The sequence below is a fragment of the Rhinolophus sinicus genome, linkage group LG09 (genome assembly GCF_036562045.2).
Source record: "Rhinolophus sinicus isolate RSC01 linkage group LG09, ASM3656204v1, whole genome shotgun sequence".
Lineage (NCBI taxonomy): Eukaryota > Metazoa > Chordata > Mammalia > Chiroptera > Rhinolophidae > Rhinolophus > Rhinolophus sinicus.
This window is the reverse complement of record NC_133758.1, coordinates 4187088-4214958: the sequence shown is the minus strand read 5'-3', so window position 1 is coordinate 4214958 and position 27871 is coordinate 4187088. Positions and strand designations below refer to the sequence as shown.

Genomic DNA, 27871 nt, shown 5'->3' with positions numbered 1-27871 from the left:
AACAGTTCAACATTCTGGCATTCCAGACGGATATTTAGCCAGGATACCCCCAAATAGCCTTGACAGTTGTTGAGATACCTACACACATTTTCCCTAGTTTGTGAAGAGCTGTTGACTTGAGTCCCCTGAGTGCTTCTCAGCCACTTAGCCCTCTTCAGGAACCAACCTGCTCCAAGAAGCTGGACCTTAAGACCTGGCACAGAGGGACCTGCTCCCCCCCATGTGGTCGGTGACCATTCTGAGTGACTGCGGTCCACACCACACCAGTTCTGAGATATATATTGAATGTCTCCCCTGATGGCTTTAAAATTAAAGCCTTGTATGTATGGATGCCAAAATTTATACAGAATTGAGATACATCATGACTTGGAAATCAGAGACTTATAAAATGAAATATAATCTTGACACTTTCCAAAGATAAAATTGAAGATGGATTGCTTAAACGTCAATCCATGTTAAAATACAGTTTTATGGATTATTTTTAATCTCTAAAAATGTTTCTGACTCTTTGGACATTGAAAAGAGTCAATTATTACTCTTACAAGACAAATCAGCAATAATTTTATCTACCACTAACACAAAGGTCAGCATATATAGTATATACCATAATGATAGATTCAATGGAATGCCAATGATTTGTTTTTAAATCTGAAAATTAGAAAATATCCTAAGAAATTACCTGGAAAACCATGTGCTCCCCCACACTACTCCACTCCCACCCCTTTTTTTGTCCAATAACAACAAGGCAAATGCTTAAGAAACTGGACCTATTTATGTACTATCATTAAAGTAGTATTTGTATGTATATTATCCTATAGGATGTATCTGCTTATTTATCTTTTCTTTGAGAAGCTAGTATGATAAGCTTTATGAGGAAATAAATGATTTCAGAATATAGGATATTTCTTTTAGATGTACATAATGTATGGTTAGGGAAAGGTAAAGAGATGAGAACCGTCCTGTGCTCATTTACCTAAAACTCTATCAATCAACATATATCCATCTATTTTTCCCTATTACCATAGGACATACTTGGCCACCTAACATGAGTTCATTTAGTTAAACCTTTATTTTCATTGTCATTTACGTTCTGTCCAACATGGATAAACCAACCGCTCAATGTTCCTTCAGGAAACATACCATCATTATGACTTTTGGTAGAATACGTGACGTGTTGACAATTCATTTTCTTTTGGGCCAGCATGAAGGTAACTACACAAACTCATATCTGAAATTCCACTAACTGAATTTTAGAAGGTGGTAAAATAAAAAAAAATAAGCATGTCCTACAATTTTCATTGTAGATTTAAAAATGAGTGATTATGGTGAAGTAAACCACTTGAAGCTATGCAGTTCCAACCCCCTAAACTTACATTTTTTCCCCCTTCAAATGTCTCAATTCACAGCGACTTTTCACATCACCATTTTCTATAGGCTGTCTCTGATCAAACACTGAGGTTCCTTTTCAAGTGGACTTAACCTCTTAGAGACTCTTTGGACACATGTAGAGCTATGGACAGTTCCATCTGAATCGTGCACAATGACACTGAAAGTCGCCTCTTCGTTGAGAGAGTTGTAGGACAACCTGAAATCCATACAAGGGACCTTCCCTTCTGTGATTGAGACTCCATCCATGTTTATCACAACCTATCTTCTTACCTCAAGTAACGTGACCAGCTATTTATCCATCTTTGTCTTCTATTCTCAAGGTACCTTTTCCTACAGAACAGGCAATTCTCAGAATTAAACATGACAATTTATTCCATTTAAAGAAGAGAAGACAAAGAAAAAAATAAAGAAACCTCCTTTCCACCGTGGGCCCATCAGCACCCCCAAGAGCTCCTCCATCCACAGGCAGCTGGCCCCCCACCCCACCATGTCTATGACAGCGCATGCTCTGAAGTCCTCACAGCTTCTTAACTGCCTCCTGCACTAGATGCATTTGCTTTGAACTGACTTTTCTGTGCTGTAGCAGCTGGCTCTTTGGCTCCTCTCTGCTTCTTGAAACTTCGTCCTCTCCAGTTTCTGTGGCACCTTTCACCTGATTTTCCAGTCCCCCTCTCTGGCTTTTCCCTGTATTTACTCTGCCCATCCCTTACAGGTTGTTTTCCAGACATCTGGTCTATGTCTGCTTTTCCTTCTTTCTAGACCAGAGCTCCAGGTGCCACTGACTTCCCGATGGACAGCGATTATAACTTAATGATGCCTGCAGCTCTGCCTAAGACCAATTCAGTCAGAATTCATGAGCAGTACACCTAGGCATCTGCATTTTTTGAAAGGGTTGAACAACAGTGTTCCAAATACTCTCTCTGGTCAATTTTATTTATTGTAATATCCTTAATAGCAATCTCTACATGTATGACCTATAAATATATATTTTCAGCCCAGAACGGTCCACTGAGTTAAACAGCCATATATCCAATCTCTTTATGAGACATCTGGTTAAACACCAAAATTGAACACACTAATCAAACTCTCTTTTTCCACCTATATTCCTTATCTGGCATTGCAATGCCATCTAACAAGTCACCAGCCAAACACTTGAGACTAGTCCTGGAACTCTCTATTCTCTTAGCCACGTCCTATCACTCAGGGTTCAGTGTCCTAAACACACCTCATTTCTTCCACTGACCTGTCCCCATTATCACTTCTCTAGTTCAGGCTTTACTATGATTTACTTAATCTTTCAGAACAGGTTTCCACTTAATGTTGTTTTCCTTTAGTGACTTCATCAAAATGTCACCTTTTTTATTTCTCTACTTACATTATTTCAACGGTGCCCCATTGCCTATAACAAAGTTGAAACTTTCCTGGGGGAACAGCTGGAATACCTGGTCCACCTAGATATGAGCCTGCCCGAGTCTTGAGCGTCCTGGCTGGTGCCTGACCTCACTCTCAGCAGACACCGCATGTGGGTCCCACGTACTCTGCATCCCTGAACTTCTGCTTCTGCTGATCCATGTGGAATGATGACCGCCTGCGTGTTGGTCAAAACTGAGCGTGACCCTCTCCTCCTCCTTACAGCCTTCTCTTCCTCCCCCCATCCCAGAACCTGTGCTAATTTGGGGGACTTCACATTGCTTACTGAAAGACCATATTTTTAAGTTCCACAAGGCAAGTACCATGCCTGCTTTGTTCAGTACTCTCTAAACTGTGCCTAGAAGAGTGGTTGTTTCTTAGTAGTTGTTTCAACAAATATTTGAATTTTAAATAAATGAATTTAAAACATGACTAGTATAAAGTATTTCAAAAAGGCTACAGAAGCAAGCTTAACAGTAACAGGAGGCTCTAGTTCCCAACTTTAAGTTTTGCCCTTGGTGTAACTAGGAATGCATGTGAATATGTGTATGATATTAAAACCAAAAGTTAGCAGTGCTATTTAATTCTAAATAATAGTAAACATGAAAGCACAATTAACATGCAAAGATTTGCTTCTGAATTAATCTCTAAAATGAGAACTACTTACTTTTGTTCTTTTCAATAATGTGAAGTTTAAAATACTGTTATTTTAAAAGACAAGTTATGTGAAATTGAGATATTTAACTTTACTGTGCCTCAGTTTTCTTATCTGTAAAATAGGGAGAACAAATATATCTACTTCCTATGATTAAATGTTTTAATATATGTTAAGTTCTTTTAAAGTTCCTAACTTTCTATTTATAATAGATATGTAATATTAACGTAATAAGTCACAACTAATTCTAACCCCAAATTTCCATATTTCAACTTCCTTTCCTATGAGTCATAAGAGGAGGAAGCACTGCCAGAGTGCCATTCTGTCAGCTTTACCCGTCTATTGCCAGAGCTCATTCTTTCTCCTTCTTCTTGTAGTGTGGGACACCTTTGCTAAAGGTTCAACCTCAAGCAGAAGCAGAGAGGGAAGAGTCTTGGCCCAAAAATTACAGAAAGAAAAAGAATCATTTCTAAGTAGAAATTTTTGAAGACAGTTAAATATAAAGCCTTTTTCTTTGAAAGATCAATCAAACGAAAGAATGTGTCCTTTATTTATACGTAAATACTGAGCATACATACCTTTCATTGAGGCAGCTCCATCTGTGTGTGTTGGGGTGTGGGGAGAGGCTGCAAGTTTGGGGTCATCAGGTGCTAACATGTATTAAAACCTATCACTAGACAAAATACTCATCTGTATTTTTAAAAGTCATGCTTTTATAATAGAGAGGTGTCTACAAGGGTAATGCCAAGTATGCATCCATTCCATTAATTTAGACTTCCAAACCATTAAATCAACTGCAAAATAAACTAAGTTGTCGAGCTGTTCTTCCTTCCCAGGTGTTACTTGTTCATAACCCTCAGCATTTCCATCCTTAGCTTCAGTGCAGATATCACAGGCATTTGATTCATGGAGAGCCCTTTACATGCAGGGTCTGCAAAGCCCGTTTCCGCATGTGTGTTTGCACACTGTGCATCCACCGCACAGAGGCGGCGGGCTGGGCAGCGGCCCCTCACCTTCTATGATGTACACGCACTCTCGGTCAGGGGGGTACTTGCTGGGATAGTTGGGAGAGGTGAAGACGCCTCCCTCTGCATGCTTCGTCCAAGTTCCACACTGCATCGACTTCTGTGTTTCTGAGGTGGCTTGCTTTTCTGTAAAAAAAAAAAAATTTAAAAGAGCCATCATCCAATTTTCTATAAAACTAAAAATAGAGAGGACATTCTTATAATACCCATTAGTAAATTAATTTCTAAATGTTGTCTTGGTCAAAACCAATCAATTATACACACTATAAAATGTTCAGATATTCTGGAATATCAAGAATGGGGGGGGGGAATAATAGGAAAATGCAAATAAGGAGAGGGGTTCCATCTGCAGTTTTCCAAAGAAACACACCTGTTCCTTTCTTGGTTGCCCCAGACGAATGGAGGATGATTAAACTTGCTACAACTGAAACAGAAAAGAAAAATTAGGAAGAGATAATATTAATACTCACTGAAATGATCACATTGTATAAAAACATAACAGAATTTAAAGATAAAATGATATCAAATCAGATTAATTTTATTATTGTGGACTGCTCCAAGTGGATTCAGGACTTGGACAAACTGATTCACAATGTACAAATCAGGAAACCTTACAGATGGCTTCAAGAGGTAGTGCCAGTGAAGAATGGATGAGCCCCAAACTCCTTAGGCAAAGGCCTGCTTCAAGACTGAGGGGCAACATTGTAATCTTAATGTCGTACTGCAGTAGGATTTCAGGGCCCACACTAAGGGGCCATTGGTGAACGGCTGTGCTAACATCTCTAAAGGAAGAGAGGCGACACTAGGTAAAAGGATGAAAAGAGAAGCAAACAGGGAGACAGGACTCCAGGACTGACCCTAACACACTGCCAATGTTGTTGCATTTTAGAAAAGATATGCTTAGGCAAATCCTATCGGTGGAGGGCGAGGGGAACAGAGAAAAACAGATGAATATGGATGGCGGCATGAGGCAATATTATAAAAATGTTCCTTATAAACATGTTTTACCAAGTGACCACATCCTCGGCACTTTCTATGCTATAAAATTAATATCTTCTAACCTTAACTTTGATTTACTATTTAGTATTTTCCAGAAGTAGATTATTAATTTGACAAAGGTGATTTCTATAAGCATTTTATTGAGTCAATTTTTCAATATCAAAAAGAGACTGAGCTGTAATTTAACAGTAAATCTGCAAAGACCATTGTAACCTGAACTTGTGTTTTATGTCTAGTCTTGAGTCACTGGACACTTTTACAAAACCGAAACCTAGGAATGTATTAAAGTAGTCTTCATGGTTTCTGGTTTTTCCTCTTCTACTTTGTTTGTTTGTATCTGAACAGCTCTAAGTTCCATTAGGTGTATAATCATGTTTCCAGTTGAAATGAAATGGGAGAAAGGGATGTTTCTGATGCACGAGGGCTTCCTAACCTCAAGCTCACTCCAGGGGCTTATTATAAATGTGTGCCTGAAGCGGATTCCGAGAGAAGTATCTGGGGCTTGGTATTAGCATTTCAGAAATTATATCAATTATATTACTTGGTTCTCTTGCCTGGTCATCTGCTTTAAGATGAAAACGTTAGTTGTTGTTATTGTGTGTGTTTAAATAGAACAAAACCTTGTTTTAACTTGGGCGTAATTCTGTACCCACACAGGCACACAGGCAAACAGCCATCAATATCAGGGCATATGTTTGGTGTTTTCTTTACTCTGTTTTTCCTGTTTTTAAGGAATCACGTTATGGAACGTGTACTATAATGAACACAACGGCAAAACCGGTCTTTTAACTGCGTGGCACAGGATGAAGACTCTAATCCTTGCTTTATAATGTGCGATTCCCACCACACATTTTCTTATATTGCCTTTTGCTTGATGACTTTTGACACTACTTCGCTCCAATTCGCCCCCCCCCACTTCATGTGTACCACAGGATCCTACCTAAAGCAAAACTAGAGGTCGACTGGCCAGAAGAGTTGAGCCCCCCCCCCCCCCCAGCCTTCCCCTCAAGCGTTGCGTCCAGGTGTACCCTAAACTACCTACTGGAGGGGAATGTGGGCCCGCCGAGCTCCAGAAGCCCCTGAAAGAGGAATATCCCCTCTGGTCCCACAAACTGTCCACCCGGCTGTCTCTCCCTTTCCACCCGCGCCCTCCCTCGGGCCCACTCCCCAGCCGCTGCCGCTCGTGCCCAGCCCTGAACTACCGGCCATTCCCAGGACCTCCCTGCACACGGAGAGGCTGCTTTCCTGGGCGGGTTTTGGGATCCGGAGACGACTGACTGCGCGCCGCCCCCAAGTCCCGCTCTATTATGCTGCAATACAGAAAGTTTACACCTGCCCCAGACTCGCGGGGACTGCGGGGTCCGCGGGAGAGCGGTGGCCAGGCTTTTCCCCGCGCCTTCGGCCACGAGGGAGGGGAGGGCGGGCGGGATGGCAGCGCGAGCGGACCGGCGCGCTGGGAAATACTCACTGTGGAACAAACTGCGTCCATAGATCATGTCTGTTCCTTACACCAGAGGATCCGAGCTCCGCTAATTCCATTTAGAGACGGGAAGACGTCCAGTGGTGGGCGACAGGATGGAGTCGAGAGATGTGAAATGTGCCAACGAAGAACAAAATGAATGGGGGAGCGAGAGAGCAGGAAGGAAGAGAGCGGAGCCCACACAGCAGAAGATCCGAATCCATGCGTCCTCCGCCCCTGGCGCACTCGCGCTGTCTCACCGCGAAGCCAGCATCCCCACCATGACGCTCGCATCACACCCGGGCGCCGGCCGCCACCATCAGCACCGCCGGCGGCAGCACCCTCCTCCTTTGCATCGTCGCCGCCGCAGCTGTCAGGAGGGCGCGCGGGCAGTCGGCGGGCGCGCGGGCGGCGAGCCCCGGGGCGCCCCGAGCCGGAGCCGGGGCCGGGGCCGGGGCCGGGCCGGGGCCGGGCGGCGGGCGGCGGGCGGCACGCGCGGCGAGGCGGGGGCCAGTCCAGACCGACGGCAGAGACGGAGCGGGCAGCGGTGGCGACTGGGGCGCGCTCAGTCCCCAGTTTCATACACCACGAGCAGCAGGTCGGAGCAGCCTCTCCGGGAAGACGCCCAGCAGCAGTTCTCCTCGGTCCAGCCCTTGGGGATCTTCCGCTGAGGCATTGAAGACAGGAGGACAGGGTCGGTCATCGGCTCGCAGGGCTCCGCGCCACCTCTGCTATCTTGCAGACAGAGGAGCTGGTGGGTGGGCGTCTGGGAGGAGGGCTGGAGGATGGGGAAGAGGCACGGGGGTGGCCACGGGGGGCGGGGAAAGCAGGGAGGGGAAAGAGCAGGAAGATGGCAGAGTTACCAAGTGGGCGCCTGAGTCATAGCCGTGAGCTTTGCGACCCTCCGGGAAGCAGGGGACCAGGGTGACACTGGGCAGCTTTGCTAGGCCGGCGCCCCCTGGCCTGGTGCGCGGCAGAATGGGGCGGCAGCAAGGACATCACACCCGCTGGGATTGGGGGGGGGGGAGACAGGGAGAGGAGGGGGAGGGGGAGAGGACCCGGCTAAGATCCGTCACTCGGCCACTAGGCGAGGGGGCCTGAAGGGAGGAGGCGAACCCCGAGCTGGACCCTGCGCCGTTTATAAGGCGTGGAAGGGGGAGGAGCCGTCCTGTGCAAATACCCCCGGGGTTTATTTTTCACTTTTTAAGGGTTAGAAATCGCAGTCGATTCCGTCTCCCACCCCTTACATTCCATCTGTCTAGAGGAAGTGGGCGCTCTCTCTTCTCCGGGGTGAAGGCTTTGTCTTGGAATCGGAGCTCAAGCTGGGAGACAAGGCAGGGGCGCGCTGAAGGCAAAGACAGGAAAACTTTTGCGGTTTATCTCCCGACCTGATGCGGAGGTCGGTCCCACCAAACTGCTCCTGCAAAGACTCGGACTACTTGCAATTTACCTTCACCCTCCCTTAGAATTTAACCCCCCAAGGCACACACAGATCACCTCTTACACACCCCAACAGGGACCCACGAGCTCGCGCCGTTTGTTAAACTGAGGGCGGGGGCGGGGGGAAAACTGCCCAGGAAACAGCTCCGGAAAAGCCCCAGCTTATAAAACGCCAATAAATAAATAAGAAAGAACTGTAAACAGGAGCCGGCAGCAGAGGGCCGGAGCGCTCAAACGTGCGGGGGCGTCTCTCCCCGGCTGTAGCAGCGCTACCCCAACCCTGCTCCCTCCTGCTTTCCCAGCCGCTGCAGACTCCCGCGCACCCACCCTCCGCCAGCCTGGCCGGGGGCGTGCGGAGGGCTTGCAACCAAGGACCCCAGGGACGCTCAGCTGCAGACGCCGCGCCTCTGGTTCCGCAGCAGCCGGGACTCGGGCTCGGGTTGGAGGTGATGGCGGTGAGGGGATGGGAACAGGAAGAACTAAGAGAGATGGAAAGCCGAGAGACGCTGTGGTGCTAAGACTGGGGCCACCTCAAAAGGCACAGGAGAGAGGAAAGCGTCTAGAGAGGGGACCGGCGAGCGCTTGGGCCCAGCCTGCACCTCCTGGCACCTGCTGCTGCGCTGGGTCGCCCACGTGGGTGTGCGCGGGTGGGCCGGATGCTCGCTGTCCTGCCCTCGTTTCCCCCAGCAAAGCGGCTAGGAGAGTAGAGGTCTCCTGCCAGTCATTTGAGATGAGGGGTATAAGGTGACCCCAAGGCTGGAGGGGATGCCCCACTCCCAGACGCAGCCTCCAAGATTCCTTCCGCAAAGCTTTCAGCTCCCTGATTCTGGGCAGCTGTCAGTTCTGGATGGTGGGGAAAGTTAACAAGTGGAGAGGGGCTGTGTGTGTGTGTGTGTGTCCATCCACTTCAGGAAAGGCAGACAGAGCAATGGGAAACAGAGAACTGGAGCGAGAGGAGGACAGGCTGGCAGAGACCGCGCGCCCACAGAATGCCAGCTCCACCAGAACTCGTGCCTGTGAGTGGAGCTACAAGCCCGAGAAAAGAGCCCGGGCTGAGCGGATGGACGGGGAGCCGCGAGGAGCGCCTCAGAAAGCCAGTGTGTGCCTACCCACGTGTGTGCTTGTCAGGGGGTCCAGGGGGAAACAGGCAGAAGGCCCCGTGGAGCCATGTGACCCACGTGTGATTCTTATGCCAGCGTGGCCTTTGGGGGGAGGTGGGTGCGAGAGGAGTTGAGAAAGAAATGCCCCAACTGCAAAGAAACAAAAACGACCAAGGGGCGTGGGACCGCTGAGTAGATCGGTGAATAGGTACATAGGATGTGGCCATCAACAGGGTCGGGAGGGTCCTTGAAAAACTGCCAGTGACTGACGCATGATCACAGTGGAGTTGAAATCTTTAAGATTGGATATTTTAAAAACCAGAAATACATCTTCTTTATGAAAATAATACAGCCCTTCAGTGAAACAGAGACGATGTTAAAAATTATCTTAAGGAAAATTACTGTATTCCCCAAGTGCAATGTGAGCAAGATAGGATGGACATCTGGTCTTTGCTAAATCCATCCACTCAAGTATGTCTAACCTTTCCCCTCCTCTGTCAGGTCAGTTTCTGGACCCACAGATTTTGTTTCCTGGCCAAGGAAGTAGCCACGGAAAATTTGCTGGGCAAGTGGTCCTTGCATCAGGAGAGGGGGATCCAGGAAACTCAGGAAGGAAATCCTAGGGATAAGAAAAGAGAGGGGGCTCCCATGTTTTGTTCATGTCCTCCTTCCCCCTGGAACCTAGTGGCCAGTATGTCTGTGTTTGAAATCAAATTCTCCTGAACAGTGTGTCTTTGATCTCTGAACCCCAGTGATCTCCGCGGCACTGCCTGGGCTGTAGGGTTGGTTGTACTTGCACTCAAACCTCAGGGCTGAGGGAGTGAGCTTGCAAGTTCTGGACACGTCCATGCCAGATGCACTCACAGGTACTGTGTCCTCTCAGCAAGGGACTGGGACAGGCAGATGCTATGGCTTCTACAGGGTTTCCCTAATCCTCCCAGGTGAGGGTTGCAACTTTTTCCTTGAAAATCCCATTTATTTTCTTACATAGACATGCACACACACTTTTAACCATCTTCCATTTCCTGCTTGCTTGGCAAACTGCCTCCCCACTTCTGAGTTCCGAACCATCACTTGCTAAGTAACGCTACCTCCCTACTGGGGACCCGTGCAATCCTCTTTCAGAGAAAAAATGACATAAGGGAAAAGTCCAGCTTCTCCAAGGGAAGGTTATGCACTCATATGAGTATGGTCTGATGTGCAGATGGATTATTCTGATAAGAAGAGCTTATACACCAAGAGCTTCAACAAATGAAAGGTGCTGTCTTAGAAGAGTGGCTTGGGCACAGTTCTGCAAGGCTAGCACTGGAAAGGAGACTATTTGCAGAAGTTAAGGCAAACCTAACACTTCTTGAACCCAATTAAAGTGTCACTGGTGTTCTTTAAGTTTGCACCTCACAACACTGAATGATGAAAAGGGTTTCCAAAACCTTAAACAGATCTGATGTAGGACACTGATCTTCTGATGCAAAAGCAGCTAGGATTTGTCCACGTACATGTAGTTCTCTAGAGAAAATGGGAAAGCTGCAGGCCTCCCGGGGCACGCATGTGAATCCATCTGCAGGCTTGGCATCTTTTTCAAGGATGATTTTCTACAACGCAAGAGGTAATGTTACAAAAAAACACACACCCCAAAACAGAAAAATAAAATAAAATAGTGCTTCTTACACATTCTGTATTACGATAGTTTCTTCAAAATGTCTAAATAAATTTTAATTTATTTACATAGCTGTGAGCTATAAAGTTATGTTCTTAATTTTGTTAACTGAACAATACACAAGTCATAATGTTGGTTAATCGAAACACGTATTCATAAATAATTTGCTGCTAAATATCAGAATGTTTTTAAAAATTATCGGCAATGCTGTAACATGCAAAATTGGTTTTAAGCACTACGGGTGCAGCCATTTCCGTTCAGCAATCTGTAAATGTTATCACGACAGTAGAACGTCTTCAAAAAATAGAAGAGAGTTAAAATCTTTGAAATCTCACATCTGAACGAGACAGGATAGTTAATGCACATGACTAGGGAAGTAGAACACAGTTTTCTTAGAAGTACAGATATACTATGTATTGTAAGGTGTCACCAGACTATTAGCCTCCTGTGGGTAAGAAGTGTCGTGACACTACATTATTCAACCAACTTTCATCAGTACTTACAGGTACACAGTCATTGTCCATGTTTCATATTAAATGAAAATCATGCTCCAGGAACAATGTACTATGATTTCTGTTTGGGGAAATGTGAGGGGAATAAAAATAATTCCATGATCCACCAATCTATGCTAAAATTAAAAGAAAAATATTTTCCTTCTGATTAATATTGAATTGACAGTGGCTTATAAAAATAATGTCAAGATTTTCTACAACCACCAGCCTAATTAATGGCTAGTACTCTAAATCAGCATAAACTAAATGAAAGCTTATAAGCCCATATCTTGAGATAGAAAGAGCATTGCTCTGTAAAGGAGCTGCCTTTGTACTATTAGGCCATAACCACTGTTATTTTGGGGAGAAAACAACTTCCCATCCCTAGTTGAAAAGGGATTTAATTATATTTGGAAAATATAAGTTAATGTGAAGAATGGATCTGTATATTCTATTTTAAAACATCTGTTAATGAATACACACAAAACTGACTTAAAAGTGCTAAGTCAAATATGTGAATGTTACTTATGGGTCAGATTTAAATGTTTTATCCTTAATTACATAAATTGATAGTATTACCTAAATTCTTGCTTTGTCTCTTTAAGGCATATCATGTTATTATTATGATTTATTGGTTGTTAGGTGGATGATTGGAAAGCAGTGAAAGCCAAGAGTTGCTTGTTGCAAATAACCTTGAATATTAAGGTTATTATAAGGACAGGACTAATATCTGACTCATGAAATAATTCTGAAGACAGAAGCACACTTTGGGTCATGGAAATAAATGTTGAATGAAAACACAGCTTTTTTTTTTTATAATAGCCATCATTTATCCATTCTTCTTTCTTTGACTGTCCATTCTTTCTTATACTCAACACGTACAAGGAAACGTCCCAAATGTTTTCATTACCTTTTGCAAGACAAAAAGAGAACTACGAAAGGGCTCTTTTCCCCTCAGTTCTAGAGCAGACCCAGTTGGAAAATAATATAGTTTAGGAAGGAGTGATACTGCAGCAGAATTTTTGCCAAGCTATTATGGTTATGATATTTTTTTAAAAATCAAGGGAAAATGTCATCAATGCTTTTTAGTAAATGTATCAATTAAAATAATAGTCTTCAAAATAGTTTTCTAATTGACATACACAGTTAATTTTTCAACACATTTCTCTGGGAAATAAAGGATTTATTATAGTTATTACCAGGCTATGTATAATACATGAATCCTGTCACAGTTGCATTTCCTCTAAATTGATGCTTTCTAATGGAGTGAAAAGAAAGAAAAGGTTGTTGGAAATGACAAAAAGCAATAACATTCCAAGAGGCCCTCTACAAGCTGTCTTAACACAGTCTTCTGAACAGAACGGGCCTTTATTGAAGAAACAGATAGATAAGTACTGGGGAAAATTGTTATATATGCATAGGATACAAATTGGAAGATTCATTAGAAAGATGGGTTTCTTTTAAGGTTTTGCCTGAAGACAGTAGGATGGGAGATATACTTTGGTATTATAAGAACTTGACATTCTCACCAGGTCAGGGTATAAGAACTAGGTTAAAATTAGAGAGGATGAGGTTAAAATCATTTTAATTCATGACTGAAAAGCATAACTGAGTTCTTTTGGTCTAAAGTTTATAAGCTGACGCTTTTGAATAATGCATTTTATTAAGTCCAATTGTAGATAACGCTTACTTCACTTAAAAATCTTGATTGGACCACAGTTAACCCAAATCCCCAGTGTCAGCAGCCCTTTGAATCCAAAAGAGCAATTGATAAATGACTGCAATCTCCACCAACCTCACCTCCTCCAGGACACTAAGGAGGAAATACCCACAGCATTTCACCATTTCCTTTGCGCTAACATAAGTTTTACATCTCGGTCAACATTTTTATGACTCCAGGCTTGACTATTTAGGGCATTATTAGGGTTCATTCAGCTAACCTCTATAAGCATTTGAGTTAGCAAACCTTGATCTTATCCTACCCTATCATTTTAAGAGCGAGGAAAATGAGATCAAAAGAAGTGCAATGATTCCACAATGTCACTTTATTTATAATGTGGTAACTAAGGGGATCCCAGGTCCTCCAATTCACAGGGAAATAACAAAAACAAAACTTGCTACTCAGTTGAGATTGTTTGTCCTGAATTCAAAGGAAAGCCCTAATGTTTTCTGCCATTGTCCCCTTACTCGCTTCCAACAAGAGTGTGCATGCCTCTAGAGCCACTGCTGAACAAAATAAGTGTCCATGACGACTAGCATTCAGAACAGAACAAAACAAAAACACAGTAATTCAAGAAAATAGCAAGTGCATTGGAGGAAAAAGCGTCGGGAGCAGAAATACCTTGGTACGTAGAAAGTAAATATGGGGAATGGCCAAGATCATCATATTGTAGAGTCTTATAATAAAGTCTGGAATATAATAATGCCATAACTACACACATACAGACATGCACGTGCAGCATAAGGACAAATCAGGGGGGTGCACATTGCATATATCCAAACGAAATAACAAATGACTTGTTAGAAAAAAATGACAATTCCTTAATACTATTTTCACAATATTTAAAGATGACGTGTAGATGTTAAGAACGTTGGAGTCAGAACATCTTGTGAGAATGCCAGCTCTGTCAATTAGTAAATATGTAAAAATTACTTAAACTTCCTTAGCCTATGTGCTTTCATCTGTGAAATGGGAATAATAACACATATAGTTATTGAATAATAAATGGATCACCATATAAAGCCCTGAGCACAGTGAAAGGCATAAATAAATATTGTTATTCTTTATCAACACAATGATCAGAACTACCTATTTTTGTGTCTTGCAGATGGAAACAATTCCATGAAAACTTTGGTACCTGGATAATATCTATACCTACACTTATAACTATACCCATATCTATACATGTACCTACTTCTTTATCTATAGCTACAGTCATAGTACAGCTGTATCATTAAGCCATAAGCATTTAAGGTTTAATAGAACAATGCTGATAGACAGCAAAGCTGAGAAAGGTTGGCATATGAGTATATCACAGCCAAGCTCAATAACTAATCCAGTAGTCCTTCCATATTTGCAGTTTTGCTTTCTGTAGTTTCAGTTACCTATGGCCAACCCTGATTTGAAAATATTAAATGGAAAATTCCAAAAATGAACAATTCATAAGTTTTAAATTATACACTGTTGTGAGTAGCATGATGAAATCTCGTGCCATCCTGCTCCATCCCTCCCGGGACGTGAATCATCCCTTGGTCCAGTGTATTCACATTGTATATAGTACCTGCTCATTAGTGACTTGGTAGCCCTCTTGGTTATCAGATCAGGTACGAGAGAGAGAGAGAGAGAGAGAGAGAGAGAGAGAGAGAGAGGCCACATTCACATTACTTTTACTACAGTATATTGTTATAATTGTTCTATTTTATTGTTAGTTATTATTAACCTCTTCCTGTGCCTAATTTATTAATTAAATTTTATCACAGGTATGTATGGATAGGAAAGAAACAGTATATTTAAGGTTTGGTACCATTTGCAGTTTCAGACATCAATTGGGGGTCTTGGAATGTACCCCTGCAGATAAGGGGGGACAACTGTACAAATAATTTGAGGACCGCTTCAGGAAGTATTTAATAGCTGTTTCCTGGGTTGAGAAAACTGGGGTTTGCAGCAGAGTTGGAGAAGGCTAGCGGCTGTGAGTGGGGGTTCCTTCAGGAGAGCTTTATAATAATGCCATAACTCTCCTTTGCATTGGTACAGATGCTTCTGCCAATATACTTTTATTAAAATTCTCATGGGTTTCCCATATATTTTACTGGGGTTTTCTCTATCAGAAAAAAATCATGTTCATAAATCTCTTTGAAAGATTTCCTTCTCTGACTTTGGCTGCAAGTTAGGAGCTGAGGAACAATGCCTTCAAGACCAATAGTTGCCCTATTGTCCAGTTGAGAGGTATAAGATACACAGATTCCTGAGGCCTTTTTTTATAGTTGAATTTTGAATCAAGGTTGCTGCTCTGACTAGGCTCATGGCAGGAAAGGTGCAAGCAGCCTTCCAAGAGTGACTGCTGGCAGTTGATCCCTCCCCGATCCTGCAGTACAATCCCAAAGTGGGTGCTTTCCCCTGGGCCCAGACTTCCCAGCAGGATGAAGGTCTCATTCATGACCCACAGCCATGGCTTGTTTGCTCACACACTTACCTGCCTGTCTTCCCTTCCTAGTCTCAGTTTCTAATATCCTAGCACTATTGCTTGGAAAACCTATAAAATAACAACTTATATTCTGATTCATATCCTGGGGTTTTGTTTTGTTTTGTTTTGTGGGGAAAGGTGACAATTGCGTTGATCTCAACGTGTTCCTAGGATGCAGACTCTTAGGACCGGATTCTGGTTTGGAATCGCTCACAGCCCTGTGGTGACAAGCACTCCATTGACGGTGAGTACTGGGATGCTGATGTCCCCGGATTGTCATAAAATCCCAAGCCCTGGGGCTTTGGCCTATGGATAGTTAATATAGAAAACAGAACGGGTGGCCTGGTACATACGCTCTACATTGAAGTCGGGCTGTGACAGAGAAGAAGTGGGACCTTGAGACCTGTGACGTTGAGATGAGGTGTGGTCTGTGCTCGAGGACTTTGAACATTCAGACTGCCCGCCCCCCGGACCAGCACCTGTGTCTCATCCACACTTGCTGGAGAACAGCAGCCTCCCTTGTGTCCACACGGGAATTCCCCAGCCCAAGGCAAAGGCCATACAGGACCATACTTGCTCTCAAGTTCTGACCTCGTCCTTCATGGACTCTAGACCAACTGCTAGGTTCACATCTCAGCATGGCTTAACTGGGGGATTCCTGCCTGTGTTCTGAGACAAAAGAGATAATTAGCAGAATCTGCAGCTGGATGTTGAGGGTGCTACATTCCCTCACTAGTCATCTTTACATGATTCATGCTAAGCCCTTATTTTCTCACTATTTCCAGGAGACATCCCAGTCATTTATTACTAGCTCAATTTTAGTGCTTGCTTCAGGTGTCCTTGTCAAATCATTAACTTCTGAATCACAGGAAAGTTCCCCAAAGCCCACACTGTCTTACTGATATCTTTATTTTGTCCCCAGCCTGGCACCTGCTCAATAATTCCCAGGTCCTTTCAGTGATTCTGTTTCTTTCAAAACAGGATTCCCCCAATTGGGCCACACTGACCCTTAAACTTAGTAATTTGTCTATAATCAACGAAGGGCAGTGGGGGACTGACTTTTAAATCATAAATGATTGTCGTCCTCGAGTTAGAATTGTTTTCCTGTATTTGAGCTTGGGGGTTAGACTGACTTCATACATAAGCAAAGAGAGCCTGCCATATCTTTGTGCACTGCTAAACGTATACACACTCGACTCCTTTTGCTCTGCGAAACTGATTTCCAAATTTGAATGAGGAATTCCTCATGGCATTCACAGAGCTACTCTAAAAATGAGAAAAAATATAGCTGTGGATGCCTACGACACATACTATTAAGCATGATTCCAGAGAATCCAGGGGGATAATCAAAGGAATGTCAAATATGTTATGTGTGCAAATTTGTGGTTATGACAATTATCTTAGCGAACAGACATTTACAGTTTTTTGTTTGTTTGATTTTGGAGTTTCTCCCTACTTATTTTTTAAATGATGATGTCTTCCAGGGAAGAACAAAGCTTCCATGTAAAGCCTCTTTGAGTTTTTGTTCTCCTTTTCAAGAAGATTCTATATTGAATGAACAGAGCATAGATTTGCAAGGGAGGGAAAGAAGAAGGTCAGATTGATTCATGAACAGTCCATGCACTGTACTGAAATAACTTCTTACACAGCTACAAGATAGGGTTTGCATCACCAAGGCCAATATAAGTAGGCAACAATACTAATAGTACAGATTACTTTTAAAAAGAATGAGAGTTACACTTTTGATCCCCCCAATAGGAAAAACACATTCCATAACTGAAAATAGATTAAATAAGTAGATTGATAAGTAGATTAGATGATAGATAGATTGATAGATAGATAAATAGATAGATAGATGATAGATAGATAGATAGATAGATAGATAGATAGATAGATAGATAGATAGATAGATAATGAATACTCATATATTGGAATTCAATACTTTATTTTTATCTATTTAAGTACCACCCTATCCATCTTTTTGAAAAGAAGGATTTGCCTTTCCTTAGAAAATCTATATATTTTTCTAAAGATGCAACTCATTTTTTCTGTCACCTTTAGCAATAAGGATTTTTTAAAAATAATTTATTCTTAGTATATGCCTTTGACTCATATTCTTTTAATTCCGATACACAACTCAGGATTCATAACTTCATACACATGGATAGAGGTGCTTGGATAGAAAATCTGCTCTTCTGGAATACTGAATGTAAAATTAAAGCCCACAGCCTCACGCAGAATTTGCGACAGGAAATGCAAGCTGGAACCCAGCAGTTAAAGGGACTATGGAAACCTAACAAGCCTTCACTTTGCTTAGATAATATAAAAGATAAAAGTGCATTGCTCCACTCCTGCCTCTAGGTTTACAGCAGGACTTAGGGTGAGCCAACTAATATGTTAACTTCTGTGGCCAAAGTGACCAGCCAGAGATGAAAATGTGACCAAATCAAGCAAATGAGATAGAATGCCACCATCTCTGTCAAATATTCACACAGACTCCAAGGCTCCAGGTATTTAGGTATAATAGGAGGCAAATAGATATTGACTTCACAGCTTCAGGAACATGGCTAAATGGTCGGTTGAGTATATTGAACCCACAGGACTAGTCAGTAATGACAATTTTATACGAACATACTATATATCTATTAGGTTGGCGCAAAAGTAATTGCAGTTTAAAAGGTTAAAACTAATTGCAAAAACTGCAATTACTTTTTCACCAACCTAATATGTTATTAAGAAAACACAGATGTGCTAGGAAAGCAACATGCACATTTTTGGGGTAGGAGAGCTGCGGGAGAAGGCGTTTTGTGTGTGTATGGGGGGGAGTGGAGGGTTTGGCCAGGGTCCTCAGACAAAAGAGCCAATAGAAAGAAAAGCAGAACAGAAACAAATTAGTCCAAATAATTTGAGCTTCTGGATTAAATTGTGCCTAAAATACTACTCCTGGGTTTTTCCATCTTACGAGTCGATAAGTCCAGTTTTGCAAAACTCGGTTTACATGGAGATGTTGTCATTTGCACAGGAGAGAAATCCTAACTGATGTGACAGAGTGGTCAGTAATTTTGTCTGATGAAATCTCGTTCCAGTCAGGTTGGCCGGTGGGCAGAGGAGCACAGAGCTACAAGTCTAAGTTTTGTCCCCTCAGCAGTAGGAGTTGAAAATGGAAAACACAGATCATTAGCTGGTCCTTGGACTGTGCGGTATAAGCACCCAAACAAACCCAGATTTTCTGGGTTTGAGTCGATTGAACTGATTATTTTTGAAATATGTTAAGACGGAGATAACATGAAATCTACCCTCAGCACATTTTAAGTGTATGTACATTGCTGTAGAGTAGATCTCTAGGACATGTTCATCTTGCAGGACCAAAACTCTATACCCACTGAGCAACAAGTCCCCATTTTCACCTCTGTCCTCCCCCAGCCACCAGTCTACTCTCTGCTTCTGTGAGGTTGACTAATTTAAATACCTCATACAAACGGAATTATGCAGTGGTCGTCCCTCTCTGACTGGTCTATTTCACTTAGTAGAACATGCTCATGGTTCATACATGTCGTCACATATGGCAGGGCAAACATCTTTTTAAGGCTGACATACTCCATTGTGTATATAAACTACATTTTCTTTAGCCACTCTTCCACTGATGGACTTTTAGGCTGTTTTACCACTTAGCTACTGTGAATAATGTTGCAATGAACATGGGAGTGCAGATATCTCTTCAAGATCTTGATATCAGTTTTTTTTGGTTTGCTTGTTTATTTGGATAGATACCCAGAAATGGAATTGCTGGATCATATGGTAGCTCAATTTTCAATTTTTTGAGAAAACTTCATACTGTTTTTATAAAGAATTCACCATTTTATATTCCCACCAATAATACATAAGGCTTCCAGTTTCTCCACATCCTCACCAACACTTGTTATTTTTTGCTTTTGAGAATGGCCGTCCTAACAAATATGAGGAAAATACACAATATCTCATTGTGGTTTGGGTTTACATTTCCTGATGATTAGTGAAGTTGAGCATCTTTTCATAAATAATCTATACTACTATTGTTTAAGTCGAGGCTTTACTTTTCAAAAAAATACACAATATTTTTTCTCTACTATGCACTAAAATTTAGACGCTGGTTATACAGCTTTTAAAATTGTGTTTGGATTTGTCAGTATTGAAATTCAACTTTCATAATGAAAAAAACATTTCAGAAATATCAGTACCTTGAGGAAGTATGCCATGACATGCACAGAAAAAAAAAGGATTCAGTATTAGAAAAAAACTTCAAATGCACAATTTGCAGCTAGTAAGGCCAGAAGTCACAGGATTCTTTGTCCCATGTCCCTTTTCCTAAATCAATTTCAAGAACTCTCAAATAGCAAAAATGTCATTTTGAATAAAGTTATTTCCACCAGATGTGAGTTACAGAGACTTGCTGGGAGAGGAACCAGGTGCTTAGAGAAACAGAGCAGGTGGGGGAGGAGGAGGGACCCAGCAGTGAGGACTAAAACAGGCCTGCACTATTCCTACGTGTATGTTCATGAAAAACAGGTGGGGTGGAAGCTGCCAGACACCCCCTCCTGCTCCCCTTTCCTTTATATTCACTCTCAAGTTGCCTGCTCCTTTATGTGACATAATCCGTTCCTATTTTCTCATTCAAGCTTGTTGGTTTTGTTCATTTAAGATATATTTAAACTGTAGACAAACGAAGAGGGAAAGATAAACTAATTTTGATCTATTTTGTTTTCTTTCTCTGTCACTGTTACCTAAAGACAATTTCTAATACCTGGTGAGATGGTGGATGATAAGACAGTGCTTCATTTCATAGATAATAGAAGAAGCCATATGTGGACGGCGTACCTGTGATGGCTCAGACCCCCATCCATCCATCCATCCACTGTCTATCTTCAATTGTTGCTTCATTACATCAAAACTGGGACTGTAGAGACTTTGGACCAGTGACAATATCAACCCACGGTAAGAACTTAGCATTAGTGGAATGCAAGAAGGAAAATGGTTATTTTTTTGTTTACAAATTCTTTCTTGGCCATAATTTGTTCAGAAAAACAAATCTAAGGAAAAACAAAAATTTACTCATTATTGAAAACTTGATAGGATAATTAACTTGAAAAACTTAAGTTGAAAGACTCTGTGATTCTAAAGTTGACATTGGACCAACAGAGACACCTTAAGCTTACATTTTAAAAAACAAAGTTAATTTTGCCCAAATAATACATGAACATGGATAAAAATAAAATAACCCTGAAAGTGTTTTAATAGAAAATGACCACCTCATCTTTTTTTCTTTGCCTCTTCTCCTCCAAGGCAATGGGGTTTTTCGTTGTTTGGAGATATGACTGTAACTACCCAAATAAAAAGCTAAAGTTACAAAGATTGCTATATCTTGAGTTCTCCAAGTTAGACACTGCCATTGACTTCTTGATAAGAGCAAAGATTTAGCATTCTTTCATCCCACACTACTTCCTCTGCCTCATCCTTTGGTGAGATTGGTAGCATATTTACTTAATTAGAAAATGAATATTTGTGGTAACAACCATGTGATCAGGAAAATAGTGGTCCATGATTATTTTTCTTTCACTTAGAAGTTCTGATTTTCAGTGGAATTTCTGACCTTTTTTTTTATATACCTCCTTCCACAATAAAATGGTTTCTGCAAAAGTTTGGTCTAGCAGGTGTAATAGCAGAACTACCTTATTTCCCCTGATGATCTCTAACCTGAATGGATGGAACTGTTAGAGACTAAAACCAACCTTGAGCCTAAACTATTACACAAATGAGTAAGAATAACCTGCCCAATTATTATCATTATTATTAGCTTGTGCTAGTTATTGGTTTTCAGTTATTTAGAGTTAAAACTGACCTAATTGGTACATTATAACACTCTTGGTTTAATTCTCTGTTTGGCTACAACACATGTAATTTAAGAAAAGCTTACTAAGGGAAGGAATTATTTTTCTGAGTTCTCCCGTAACTGAAAAGTCTCCTATTTAACTTCCATTTAACTGCTAGATTTGTAAGGTATAAAATTTTTAATTGAAAATAGTCTTCCCCCATATTTTGAAAGCATATAGAGCCTAGTACTCAGAATAAGAAGAAAACAAATCTGAGGATCTTTCCTGTGTAATTTAAATGCACTTTTATTTCTGGAAGTATTTAGGATATTGTCATTATTCCTGACTTTCTGAAATTTTACGAGCCTTGGTGTGTTTAGTTGGTTTTGTTTTGATTCACCTACTAGCAACCTCAGTGTGTACTTTTGGAATCTTCTTCACCTATTTGTCCAAACTTTGTTTTATAAGAACAATGTGAGTAAAAGATAGCAGGAAATTGGGTACATTTATAAGACTTGTCCTTGTCAGACATACTTAAGAGTGATTGAAAGTAAGCTAGATGTAATTATGCTGAGAGATAACCAAATTCCAGAGTACGGACTGTTCTATTAAGAAAGTTTAATTTCCCCAGGGATGAAAACTTAGATCTCCTGCCTGCGGAATGGGAGGCAGGTCAGACACCAGGCATGCAAATTCTGCACCTGAAGATGGGGTTTGACAGCCCACAATTGCACATATAGACTTTTAGCTCATTCTTCTCTTTTCAGCCCTGATGAATGTCCACCCTCCTGGGTACCTTGCATCTCCAGCACTAAGTGAAGGTGAATGCTAGAATTGCATAGCAGATGCTGGAAGACAGGATGGCAAATCTCAGGCAAATGGACATGCAGGGGTGGGCATATGTGTGAGGCTGGAAGGCCTGCACAAGGTGACACTCCACAAAGAAGCCCAAAGAATGTGCTATTAACTATCATCATGAGGAAAGAACGGTGACAAGGACACCAGTACCTCTAAATGTTAAGTGGCGGACCCCTCTTTATGCCAGGGTCTATGGTAAGAGAGGTCATGACAGAATTAGGCACAGTTATAGCAATGGGGACAACAGAGGCCAATCTCAGTCACCCCAATCTCTGCTTTCTTCTTCACATGTTCATTCTGTGTGTGTGTGTGTGTGTGTGTGTGTGTGTGTGTGTGTGTGTGTGTATCTGTGTCCAAATTGCCCTGTGAGGACACCAGTCACCTGAGTTTAGGGCCAACCCTTTGCAGTATGACCTCATCCAAACTAATGACATTGACAATGACTTTATTTCCAAATAAGGTTATATTTGAGGTCCTGGGGGTTCGGATTTCAACATGTCAATTCTGGGAGGACACAAGTTAACCTATAACACTGAAAAATGGGTGATATCAAAATATTTTGAGGACCACTGGACACAGGGTCTACAATGACATTATTATCTGGAGATCCCAAGTTTAATCACGGCCCCCATTAGAATGGGGGTACATGGGAGGCAGACAACAGATGTCTCTTGGTGTGGGACAGCCAAGCAGAAGAAGCCTAGGAAACTGCCCCTCCCTCCTCAGCCAGCGTAGTGAGTCAAAACAACACTGCATTGGTGTGGCAGTGATGACAGAAATCAGAGCCACCTATAGGAATCCAAATCAGGGGTAAGCAAACAACAGCCTGTGAGTCAAATCCAGACTGAGATCTGTCATTGCATGGCCCATAAGTGAAGAATGTTTTATAATTTTTAAAGATCCTAAAAATAATCAAAGAAGCATAGTCATAGAGGTCATAGGTGGTTTACAAAGCTTGCAATATTCACTATCTGATCCTTTCCAGGAAAACTCTGCCACTCTGATCTAAATGAGTCAAGCCCCCAAATATTTATCTTTAATGATCATTGATTATTCTGGCCCCTGTAGAAAGAGGATGGGTCCTGGGGGGGTGACCTTACACTATGGCAGCAGTAACCCCAATTGCTAGGCAGATAAATATGGCATCAGTTATATGCGAGAGGACCGTCTATTTGTCAAATACATTATTTTCTGTTCCATCAGAAAAGAGGCAGCTGTCAGCGGACAACACCTAGATGTCAGCTCCTCCCAGGTTTGCTTCAGCACCTCATAGCTGAACCCAATGCAAACAAAGCCAGGTGATAAAGTCTGGGCCATTCAGCCCTGGGCTCCGGCTGGCTGGTTCTGCCCCAGGTCACCCCATGGAGTGGGTGGAGGCTTTGCTGGATCCGCATAGCACCTTACCTTTTCCTTCGATCCAGTCTTGCTTAAGTGGATCGTCTCTGGTACCTACAGTTGCTCACCCCTCACACTGCACCTAAGCTTCTGCTTCCGCAAAAGTCACCAGAATGACAGTCACCAACTGGACCTTACATGAGCAATAATTCAACTTCTCTGATTTTGTGATGAAGCCATTATAGCATGACCTTATAGAAAGGATTAAAACATGTTCCTTCCATTGAAGAAATAGTAGACATCAATCAAAAGCAAGCAAGTAAATGGTATCTTGTCCCGCTGAGTGACGATGGTGAGGCCTCCAATAGGCTCAGGGGCTATAGTTGTCCTCCCTTTGAGGTAGGTCAGCCCGTGAGGTTGGCTGAGCTGCATTTCCCTTTTCCTAGAAAATGCCCCGATTCACCAGACTGTCCGAGGTAAGACCAAGCCCTGACTTGAAGCCTCCAAATCTAACAAACATGTAGGGTTCTACTACTCTCATTATAGTTTGAACAACAAACAAACTCTTTACCGTAAAAACCAAGATTTTATGAGCATGGAGGTTCCTGCTGCAAAGTTATAAATATAAATCTATGGTTATAAATGTGGAGTGTCCAGGCTGACTTTAGGACTTTTCATTTCCATGTGTTTCGTCACAGATGGCATTTGCATGGGAAGCATGCATGCTTTCATCATGGGATAACGTCGATATATCACAATGGTCAACACCCTTGAAAGTAATTACTGTGAGCTCAAAGAGAAGTAATTTTCCTGATGGCACACCTTTTTTTTTTTTTTTCTTGAAAGAATGGGGTAGGGGTGTGTGAAACTGTAATTGAATGCTACTAGACATTATTTTTGTGTTTTTGAACTGAAGAAAATAAAATTCAGAAATCATATGATTTCCATACCAGTTCTTCCGTTTTTCCTTTTTAAGTTGGTGCCATGAGAACATTTGGTAACATGGATACGCGCTGGGTCCAGTCACAAAGCTGCCCCGTGGTCTGAGCCAGCCAGGTAGCTCACTCCTGACAACACAAAGCTGAATGCATTTGGCCAGATGAGGACATTTTGGGGGGAGACGAGCATTTTATCCTGTTGCTAGCCATTACTTTTTAAATGTTCTCTTTATTTTGATCAAACCCAAACCCCTTTGATTAGGATAAGCTACATGAGCAGATCGACTCCGTACTATATAATTCGAATTAAATGCAGTTAATTGAAAAACCTAACCAAGTTTCCATTTGGCAGATTTTATGACTAGAGCATTTTCATTAAGTGGAATTTCTTGGGGGATATTGATAATAGTATTTGGTTTAAAGTGAGAACAAAGTCATCCTACCTCAAGAGAAGGAGAGGAGTAGATAAAGACCTTATTTGCTTTTCATTAAATAACAACCATGTTGAATCTGTTCAGAGGACTCAGCAGTGCAACAGATGACGGATGTCGGTGTCTCACTAATTAGGCCCCTGAAGCAGCCAGGCTACTTTAGGCAGCATGGGTGCTGGACGGCGTGTGAACCTGGCTGCTTCAGTGCATGAAACCCTCCACTGCGGCCAACGCATGCGCAGGCATCGCACTCTGAAGCTGCGTGTGCAAAATGGAAATCCAGACAGTTTAAAATAAAAAATCCTTGGCAATTGGCATCTGGGCTAAGGTCTTCCTTTACCTCTGTTTGCTATTTGTTTGTTTGTATGTTTGCTTGTTTGTTTGTTTTTTAATACTTGCCTCTCTCTAACTGAAGAAATAAGTAAAATAAACAGAAAACCTGCAATGTGCTAGAACTGCTCTTTTGAAAAGCTCGATTCTCCCTGTAGGTGCTGTTTCCTCCATTCTCGTGGCACTGCAGCTTATTCACTTTCACAGCTTCGCTGGGGAGAGGTCACACATGCTTCTCTGTCATCCTTGCATTCAGAACGCAGCAAGTCGGGGAGGAAAAGATAGAGACTTAATCGTGATAAACAGAATTGAAGGGAGAGTGGAAGATATTTACTTTCTACCCAGAGATCTGAGGTCTGGGGCGCAGGGGAAAGGACTACCTTTCAAAGAGCTTCCATCAAACGTTGGGTTTCAAAGTCACACTAGGTCTCACTGACATAAGAAACTACGCATTGTATTTTAATTTCCAAGCACTGGTTTGGATGAGCAAACGGTGCCTTAGAGTACTATGAACAAAAATGATGTTACCTAATCATAGTAATACAAAGTTACAAAATAATAAAAAGTGATAAAATTTTAATAAGAAAATCAACGAAGCTAAAAATTATTTCCTCTCCCCTTGCTTTAGTTAGCTTTGATAAGAACTTTGGAAATAGTAAGCATTATTATTCATATTTAATATAAAAAAATTCCTGCTCATATATCATGTCTGATAGAGTGGGGTCTGATAGTAAAATAAAAACTACTATGACAGTATATCCAGTGAACACTATACTCTAGCAGGCTATAATAAAGTTATCTTTTAGCGTGTTACAAAGAAAAGAACATTTTTGAGCTTCATGCTGTAACTATAGAAACAGTAAGGTATTTAGAAACAATAGCAAACATTATCAGAATATGAAGTGAATCTGTTTTATACTCTTTATCCCCAAACATAATAGCCACTTCACAGCTGACTTTTTCTTTTTTGTCAAAAATGTTACGTTATAAATATTGTTCATTAAATTCAATAATCTCCTTGGATTCGTGGAATTGTATCAAATGGCACATGGGACACTGACATGCATTCATGACAAGTATAATGTAAATTTTGACTGGAACCAAAATTTGATATATCTATTTGAAATATTTTAAAATGTATCAAGAGTATGTAACAGCATCTTCCCTTAACAGGACTTTCAGTTCTACATATGTTTACTCTGTCTATTGATAAGACTTTTAGTCGCCTATAGAGCAGACTTCTAATTAATTTACTTATATCTACATTGTGATGAATGGACTGAACATTGAAAACAATACAATATCAATAAACACATTCAGAATGTTTAGTTACCATAGAGTATATTTCACTCAATGCAACAAAATTAAATGAAACATATATAGTTTTTATGACACTGACTTGCAAAAGGTAAAGAAATTACATTTTTTTTTCTTTAGAACACATTCATTTGGCTCTAAACTGTAAATTCTGTGAATTCTTCATAACATGGGAGACACTTACTTGTTCAAAGATGGAATGCTCTTAGTTAGCTTCACAGAAGCAAATTTGCTACTATAGAGAATCAATGCTATTTTAAGGCCTGGTCAGAATAAAATTTAGCATCAACAAACTGTTAGGTGAGGTCAGATAGCTTTCTACTCATTCTCTCTATGCCATCTTTATTCTAGACTTAAGTATACAAATTTTTCTAGTTCAGACTTTTGTGTTTAAATACACAATGTGCTTTTGTATAGAATAATTACAATTCAATTTATTCAATAATTCTGCCTAAGTTATCTAAAATATATAACATTAAGTTTCATCTATTCTTTTTCTATGGACCAAACATTATGCTAATAAAATTGAGAGGCAGAACAGCAAATAATCACTTCTGAGGTTCAGAGTAAAATGCTATTTTAATTAAAACAATTATAAATATTAATGGATTGCTATCACTGCTTTGCTCTTACTAAAAGTTCTCCTGGTCATGATGGCTATTATTGTTTTAAATTAATTGACCCAATAAACCTGGAGGATGAATAACACTAGTCAAGGAGGATTATGAAAGAAATATAGGAAATTATTAATGCAACAAAAGGAACTACTGAGATTTATCACTCCATAAGAAATGCATATTAAACACAATAGGCATTACACTGAGTGATCACAATCAAGGTAATTAACATATCCATCACCTCACATAGTTACTTTTGTGTGTATGTGGTAAGAATATTTAAGAGCTACTCTCTTGGAAAATTCAATACAGCATTGTTAACTATAGTTACCATGCTGTGCCTTAGATCACCAGAACTTCTTATAGCTGAGTTTGTACTGTTTGACCAAC

At 41.4% G+C, this 27871-nt stretch overlaps 1 protein-coding gene and 2 long non-coding RNA genes across 10 annotated transcripts in view; 1 reads left to right on the top strand and 2 right to left on the bottom strand.

The window, feature by feature from the left end:
* Positions 1-7797, bottom strand: part of NETO1 (neuropilin and tolloid like 1) — a 77669-nt gene extending 69872 nt beyond the window's left edge. For 4 of the 7 annotated variants that reach the window (XR_012498689.1, XR_012498690.1, XR_012498691.1 and 1 more), the window contains exons 1-3: positions 6947-7797; positions 4850-4903; positions 4468-4605 (exon numbers count right to left, since the gene is read on the bottom strand). Coding sequence is in view for 4 of the 7 variants with exons in the window: in XM_074339846.1 (XP_074195947.1) it covers positions 4468-4605; positions 4850-4903; positions 6947-6974 (220 nt within the window). In the remaining 3 variants the exon portion in view is untranslated. The remainder of the gene's footprint in view (positions 1-4467; positions 4606-4849; positions 4904-6946) is intronic. The other 3 variants (XM_074339843.1, XM_074339844.1, XM_074339845.1) reach the window with 1 other exon arrangement.
* Positions 7594-26089, top strand: LOC141573124 (uncharacterized). Its single transcript, XR_012498698.1, has 5 exons — positions 7594-7691; positions 8200-11083; positions 15948-16053; positions 20576-20780; positions 22423-26089. It is a non-coding gene; the product is annotated as an uncharacterized LOC141573124 (long non-coding RNA).
* Positions 10009-27871, bottom strand: part of LOC141573125 (uncharacterized) — a 521122-nt gene continuing 503259 nt past the window's right edge. For both annotated transcript variants that reach the window (XR_012498699.1, XR_012498700.1), the window contains 2 exons: positions 10974-11069; positions 10009-10096 (listed from right to left, as the gene is read on the bottom strand). This is a non-coding gene — a long non-coding RNA (uncharacterized LOC141573125). The remainder of the gene's footprint in view (positions 10097-10973; positions 11070-27871) is intronic.